Below are 7,715 nucleotides of genomic sequence, written 5' to 3'. Positions count from 1 at the left end.
CAATGATTAGAATCACTATTAGTGACTTCTAGGATGATTAAAGTTGAAATGAGAAAGTTTGAAGCTTTTTGGCCATGGCAACCATGAAGACCGATAGTTAGGGTTTCACTTAGTGTGAGCAGTAGAGAAGGAATTTTGGCAAACCCTTTTAGGTGAGGATAGCCCACTTGAGGGGCTACAAATGCCCCATGATAACTAATAAGATTGTGCCTTCAATAGGTTGTGAGCAGCCACAAAGTGAAACACTATCCTAGATTATGCCAAATCTATGAATTTGACAATGTCAGACAATGTTGGGGCTTTAGGTAATAGGATGTTGTGCCCTAAGGTGGGAAAGAAGTCTCTAGAAGAAATCGTGAGTTGAAATGCCCTCCTTTTGGCCACACTAACTCCTCCAAGGTCTACAGGTCCTGAACTAGCTATGGAGGTTAATGACAAGATGAAGAATGAAACTTTCTTGTGCACTCAACTGAGATAGGATTAGGGGAAGCTTAATGGATTAGAGATGGGTCTGATACCATGTTGGAGTACCAAAGTCGCAGCAAGGAAGAGTGTGTACAAGAGGGAGAAGAGAGCTCACAAAATACAAGAAGAAGATCTTGCTTATTCACTTGCTTATGAAAGTACAACTGGTACACTCTCTCATCTACTACGGAGTGTGACCTTTGGCCATGTTCAGATAGCCTCTGAGTTAGCTAGGGTTAGGGTTTCCCCTATCCTTTAGTCCATTCACACCTCACCTTCCTTTATGCACCCTTGCTTACATAAGGTTCTCATGCTATACTTCTAACAAAATATACAAGAAAAATGGTGTTTGAGTTTCGATGAGCAACATCCTTTGTGAGAAACATGGAGTCCAACCTACATGAAATGTTAATAGTTTTGGCTTGCACATACAAGGCTCCACTAAGAATAGCACTGGTTGCTACTTCCCATCCTTCATCCCTTTCAACTTGAATTCATTACCAATAGGATCTCCAAATAAACACTTTATTTAACCCTCCATCAAACGAACAAGTGGCTCTATGGCACCTTTGTTCAATAGATGAAGCTACTAAGTTACCAATACTAGTGCAAGCTTACCCTAAAACAAAATAGCACTCCCCATCAACAACTATTGGTAGATGGCTTTAATGAGTAGGTGCACATGAGTATCGACCCAAGGGAGCCACATAAAGTCCAATAAGCCCATTTACTTGAGCCAATGCTTTTGTGTCTACTCAAGGGCACCAACATTTTTACATACTCAATATTGATTGGGAGATAAGAGCTCACCATCATCTTTACTTGCAAAAGGATAAGAGAAGGAAGATGATAATGTTGGTAGGAGATCATAAGAGAGACATTTTTACAAAAGCACAAATGGCGCAAATTAGGGAAACGGTATGATGACATAAACATGCTAGCAACATAATGGAACAATATGTTTGGTTCCTTTGGTAGGAAGACCCTAGATTGGAATCCAACTCAACCAAGCACTACCATTGGACAGATCTTGAACCCGTGATTCGCTTGGACCATTGGTGTTGCCTTTGGACTTGTCAAACTAGCCTTGGAATCTTCATCCTAGATTGGAAAGGGACGTTACAATATGGAACATTGGTAAGGTCAGATCCAAAACCCATTGATAGTATGTGGTAACATGGGCCATTTAAGTCTATCAAATAAAAAGCATTAGATATAGTGTCACAAAATACTTATAAGGGTCCACTCCATTAAAACTTTAGTTTATTGAGTAGCTTCCCCATCCAAGGGTTGTGAACATGAGCACTACCTAGCCCCACTCAAGAGCTACTTCTTAGATAGTTGGTCCACTTGCCTCTTCTAGAGAGTAGAGTTGGACTTCAATCATTAATAAGAACTCTAGAACCACTCTTCATCCACTTTGTCTAACTTCTCCAGTCAGAATGGAAGGGACTCCTTAGGTAGAAAACTTTCCTCCACCACTAAGTGCGTGTTGGGGAACCAAACTCCAGAGGAGTGGTGGCTTTGAGTCCAAAAGTTAGATTAAATGGAGGAAGTCCAATAGCCTCCTTGAAAGATGTCCAATAAGCCCATGAAACTGATGCAAGCTTGACATCCTAGTCTTTTTCAATGAGAGTCCACCAATTTAATAAGGATTATACAAAGAAATTTGTCAATTGATTCAACCAATCCATTGGCTTGTATGTAACGAGGTGAAGACTTCTTATGGATGAGAGAGATTGCTCAATGGAATCTCCATTCCAACAATTAGTCATCCTTGACCCACCTTCTATAGTAAGCTGTGATGGTGGCAAAGAAGGCAATGGAGAAGATGAAGAAGAATGCTTTACCTTTTGGTGCATACCTCTATAGAGCTCCTAACATTGGGATTTCTTGGAGATAGCTTGAGGGCAAAGGACAAAGATGCCAGTAGCATGCAAGTGAGATAAGTGAGATACAAAGAGGTCTCCTTTAGGTCCCCATCTAGACACGCATTAGAGTTTGTTCATTTTAGGTTAGATTAGATTATATTTTTTATGAGAAGGTATTTCATAAGGGAAAAATGCGAATAGTGCATCAGGGGATCACTCTACATTTTCCATGTCTGACATGTACGATTAGTACAAGGTTTGGGCGATCCTTCAATAAGGATCGTATAAAAAGTTTTGTTGGTGATTTGACCAAACCATTGGCTTGTGGGTAATAAGGTGAAGACTTCTTATGGATGATAGAGATTGCTAGATGTAATCTCCATTCTAAACAGTAGTCATCCTTGAACCACTCTTCTATAGTAGGCCTTGATGGCAAAGAAGGTAGTGGAGAAGATGATAGAGAATGCTTTACCTTTTGGTGCATATCTCTATAGAGCTCAACATCATCAAGATTGCTTCAAGATAGCTCAAGGGCAAAGGACAAAGTGGCCACTAGCGTGCAAGTGAGACACAAAGAGGCCTCCTTCAAGCCCCCATCTAAATACACAACAGAAATGTTTACTATGCTTAGGAACTTGAGTTATAAATGATAGACTGAAATTTTGTTAGATAATAGAACATGAAGATGCGCTACTATAACTAGAACAACTCCTCAAAGATTCACACACACACACACACACACACACACATTACATGTATGAGAGAGAGAGAGAGAGAGAGAGAGAGAGAGAGAGAGAGAGAGAGAGAGAGAGAGAGAGAGAGAGAGAGAGAGAGAGAGAGAGAGAGAGAGAGAGAGAGAGAGAGAGAGAGAGAGAGAGAGAGAGAGAGAGAGAGAGAGAGAGAGAGATGCCATCTCCTCACCCTACCATCCAACATCCATTGTCATCCTCTCAATCGATCATTGAGAAAGAGGCATTTACAACATCTAATATGTAGATCATTTATGTTCGAGAGAGAGAGAAGAAGAAGTAAAAATAGCATGTACTTTGTACTTGTTGGAGCAAAAATAGTGCTACTCATTTTAACCAAATGGAATCATCAATCATGACATGTCAGATGGCCATTGTTAGGGTAGGCATTCTCTCCCTTTGAAGGATCTTCTAAGTTCTCTCTGGCCATTGTTAGGGTAGGCATTCTCTCCCTTTGAAGGATCTTCTCTCTCTTCCAATCCGTTGGCCAACCTAGAATAGTCAAGTCTTCATAGCACAATACTAATGCGTGACCGCTTGATTGCCAACTTGAGGGTTCCCCCTCCAAGTAAGGAAACTTGCTTGTGGAGGGACTCTTATAATACAAAATACAAAATATAAGACATATATAAGAATAAGAATAAGATATATAGTGTAGATATAGATAGGTAGTATAGAAGGGCTTGTTCACACGATAAAATATTCTGGATCCATGCTTTGGCTCACGTCGTGGCATTGAGAAGGCGTGTACCTTCTCCGGACATGGCTGCCTCCTTAGCTGCCCCTCCTGCTCCGTCGCCCGCATGCTGGCGAAGGAAGCCTTTGGTTGCTGCTCAATCATCACCGTCGCCATCCTTCTCCCTGGCTTTGCGCGGTGCTCACTCATCATCGCCTCTCACCTTGTCTCGGGCTCCCCTGCCGTGTCCTCTGGTCTGCCATGCCGTCGAGGGCAACAGCACGACGGCAGCAGAGGAGCCTAAGCCAGCAGTCGACGACGCATCATCATCTTCTCCCGCATCAGCAGCATCGTCAGTAGCAGAAGTAGACGATGAAGAGCAGCAGCAGCAGCAGCAGCAGCAGGGGCTGCTTGAGGAACAGGAAAGCCTAGGCAAAGCCCTGAGCCAGCTCCGACAGGAGCGTGCTGCCCCCGGCAAAGACGAGCCCTCTGAAGCAGAGAAGTTCTGGAGAGGCGTGTTGGAGGAGACCAGGCTCATCGAATGGCCGTCCATCTCCAAGGTCCTCTCTACGACAGGTGTGGTTGTTAGCATCATCCTGGGTTCTTCCTTGGTTTTGCTCACTGTTAATGCCGTCTTGGCCCAATTATCTGATAAAATCTTCAACAATGCTCCCGCTCCTCCTATGTGACTCGAGCATGATTGTCTGTAAGCTTCTCACTGTTAAGCCATGGTCTGTAAGCTTCTTATTGTTAAGCCCTTCTTACCATTTCTTGGCAGAAGAAAGTATAATGATCGCTGGATCAATTTGCAATTTTTCCCGTTTCGTCAGCATGCTGAGGCCTGCCTTTGTTCATGAAAGACAAAGTGTTATGGGTCTCAGTGAGATCTTTTCTCACAAATGTACAGCTTGTCACTCCGTTTTAAATTTGGTGCAATCAGGTATTTGTAAAGTACGGAGGAATATGCTTTCTATAAAATTAAATTTTGTGCCAGACTGTTTTGACTCAGGGAAAACAACAGTTCATTTGCTTGCCAGGGTTGTCCTGCCACCTAAATCGGCTTGGCCTTTCTGTGGACACACTTTTTCAGAGGAAGCCTAAAGGCAAGTCATGGTCTGCATTAGCATGAAAAATGTAACTCAAGCTACATGACAACCAAATAGATGCATAAGACGCACAGCATGTTGGACATGATTGTGGACTAAGCATTGCTAGTATAGGGCTGTTGTACAACTTAAAGATTTACGCTGACTCACATGGACCAGCTACCATATGCAGCCATTACTTTTTGAGGAATCTTTTTTCATCTAGCTAAGTGCCTGCTAGCATAAGCAAGAATAGGGGCAGCCTGCTTATTCAAGCATAGGGGCAGTCTGTTCTTCTCCTGCAAGTACCCCCTTGAAAGGGAGGAAACAGTTTATCTGGGGATAAATTCACTTCATGGTGGCTGCCAGTGCTCCTTCATTAATGGCTTTTCTACACTTGGAGGTTATTGAGCCTTCTTCACAGGATTCGTGATTCAGCATTGATGGCCCCATAGACTTGAGAGTGGATTGTGGATAGTGGTGCTTCTTGCCACATGACTCCTCCAAATGGCATTGGCCATATGCATCCGATGCATGGGCATATTCTGATTGGTGATAGTTCTTCAGTTCCTGTACAGTGTAAGGGTAATATGCAGCTGATTCTGGATGGGCATGGCAATGGTCACGCTTTGAAGGTTCTTTATGTTCTAGGCTTGGGCTATTATCTCCTTTCAGTGAGCAAGATTTGTGGGCTTGGCCTCATGGTTGAGTTTGACAAGGATTTCTTTTGGGTTCTTGATGGAAAGATGAAATAGGTGCTTTGCCAGGGGTGTGAGGAGAATGGTGTCTATAAGATGCGGAGTTCTTTAGCCCTTACTTCTATTTATCTTACTTCTCAGTCTTAGTCCGAGCTATATCAATGCTTAGTATAGCCACCTTAAATACATGTACCTTAGGGAGACCGCTCGTGACCAGCTTGTGTGTGGACTGCTAGATGTTGGGGTGAGCCATTTATCGTATGTATCTTGCATATGTGGTAAACAACATAGAGATGTGATTTCTAGCAAGGCTTTGAGATGAGCAAAGGAGCCCTTGGAGTTTGTTTCTATAGTTTTGTGTAGACCGACATAGATGGAGTCCTTGAAAGGGAGTCTTTAATTTATCTTGATTGTGGATCATCATAGTAGGATGACATGGGCCTATTTTTTGGCACTCAAATTGGAAGCTTTTTGACACTTAAAGAATTGGCCCATCTTTGACAAAAACTGTTTAGGCAGGAAGCTTAAGAGTGTGAGGTTTGACAAGATGAATTGCCTTGTTTTGTGCTGATCAACAGATTCATCAAGAGCTTGCTAACACTAACTCTTCTCAAGAGAATGGTATTTTGGAGCGAAAGAACAAGAGTGTGATCCAGATGGCTTGAAGTATAATGGATTATGGAGCATGGGTAGACACCTTAAAGTCTTTGGGCCCAAGCAGGGCCATTGTAGTTCATATTATAAATCGATCGCCCTCATTTGCCATTGTTGGTGTGACTCATTTGAGGTGCATTTTGGACTAAAGCTAGATGTTTCCTACTTCAGGGTGTTTGGATGTGATGCCTATGTTCACATTCCAAAGAAGCAGAGGGATGAGTTCGAGTTGACTTCTAAGAAACCGGTGTTTGTCAACTATAGCTCTTAGTCACACAAGGGTACATGATTTATGATCCCATCTCATGAGATGTCTATAGGAGCCGAGATGTACGGTTCGTGGAGTTACCAGCTGCAGAGAGGAATGAGTAGCACCCTATACTTGGAGATCGAGGTGATAGTTGGATACTTGAGCCAGTTCCTGTGGAGCCTATGCCTCTTGAGGCTCCATCTATAAAGGAGGAGATTTCTTCTCCATTAGATCCCCCATCTGTGGACATTACAGAGATTGCGATAGAGGCAAAACAGTGAGGGAACAATCGGCTTTCTTGTTGGGCTTGTGAGACACTTTGTGATATAGCGATTGAGGGGCTTCTGAGGAGTCGCATTTTAGGATGGCCTAGCGCGATCTTGGATAAACTAGGCACATTCCACTAAGCTTGTTTGTACTAACTATGGTTTGATGACCCATGCCATGTAGAATAGGGAGTCAACATTGGTAAAGGAGGTGCTATAGTTTGATCATTGGCGAAAGGCCATGGAGTAAGAGTTGGAGTCTATTGAGTTGAATGGCACTTGGTATCTCATGCCCCAAATTGCTCATCACAAGGTGATTGGAGTGGAGTGAGTCTTTAAGACCAGGAATCTTAGTGAAGGCACACCCGACAAGCACAAGGCATGATTGATTGCCAAGGATTTTACGCAGAGGCCAAGTGCTGACTTCCATGATACTTTTACATTCATAGCTTGTATGGCAATCATTCGAACAGTTTTTGAAGTTTGCTCTTGCTAGCTATAGGAGATGGCCGGTTTACGAGTTGGATGCCAAGTCTGTGTCCTTGAATGGCAATTTGAAGGAGGAGATCTGTATTGAGTGGCCTCCTGGCTTTTCTTCCTCATATGGTGAGATGTATAGTTTAAAAAAGGTCCTCTATGGCCTCAAACAAGCTCCTCGTGCTTGGAATGAGAGATAGATTCATTCCCTTGAAACAAGTTAGGGTGTCGGAGATCTACATCCCCATTCGAATTTGTATGTCCACACGTTAGTTGGAGGGTACGTGGTGTTTGTGCTTTATGTGGATGATCTCATCTTGATAGGTGACCATGCCCAAATGGTCAAGCAAACTTAGGTAGTACTCCATGAGAAGTTTGAGATGATGAATATGGGGTTTTTTCATTTCTTTCTAGGCCATGAGATATGGCAGTTTGAGAGGGGGCTCCTAGAAGTGGTATGTGGAGGACCTCTTGACTACTTTTGAGATGCAGGAGTGTCGGACTATTTCTACTCCCGTGGATCT

General features: G+C 43.0%; 1 protein-coding gene across 1 annotated transcript; it reads left to right on the top strand.

Annotated features, from left to right (window-relative positions):
* Positions 1–3,771: 3,771 nt before the first annotated feature.
* Positions 3,772–4,712, top strand: SECE1 (secE/sec61-gamma protein transport protein). Its single transcript, XM_087679015.1, has one exon. It carries the CDS (start codon positions 3,848–3,850, stop codon positions 4,448–4,450), a length of 603 nt encoding a protein of 200 aa, XP_087535141.1. The 5' UTR covers positions 3,772–3,847; the 3' UTR covers positions 4,451–4,712.
* Positions 4,713–7,715: the final 3,003 nt, after the last annotated feature.

Source organism: Lygodium microphyllum, chromosome 5 (assembly GCF_053477565.2).
Source record: "Lygodium microphyllum isolate KBCC chromosome 5, Lygodium_microphyllum_v1.1.10, whole genome shotgun sequence".
NCBI classification, from domain to species: domain Eukaryota; kingdom Viridiplantae; phylum Streptophyta; class Polypodiopsida; order Schizaeales; family Lygodiaceae; genus Lygodium; species Lygodium microphyllum.
The sequence above is the reverse complement of the archived record's forward strand: the minus strand, read 5'-3'. Positions and strand labels throughout refer to the sequence as shown.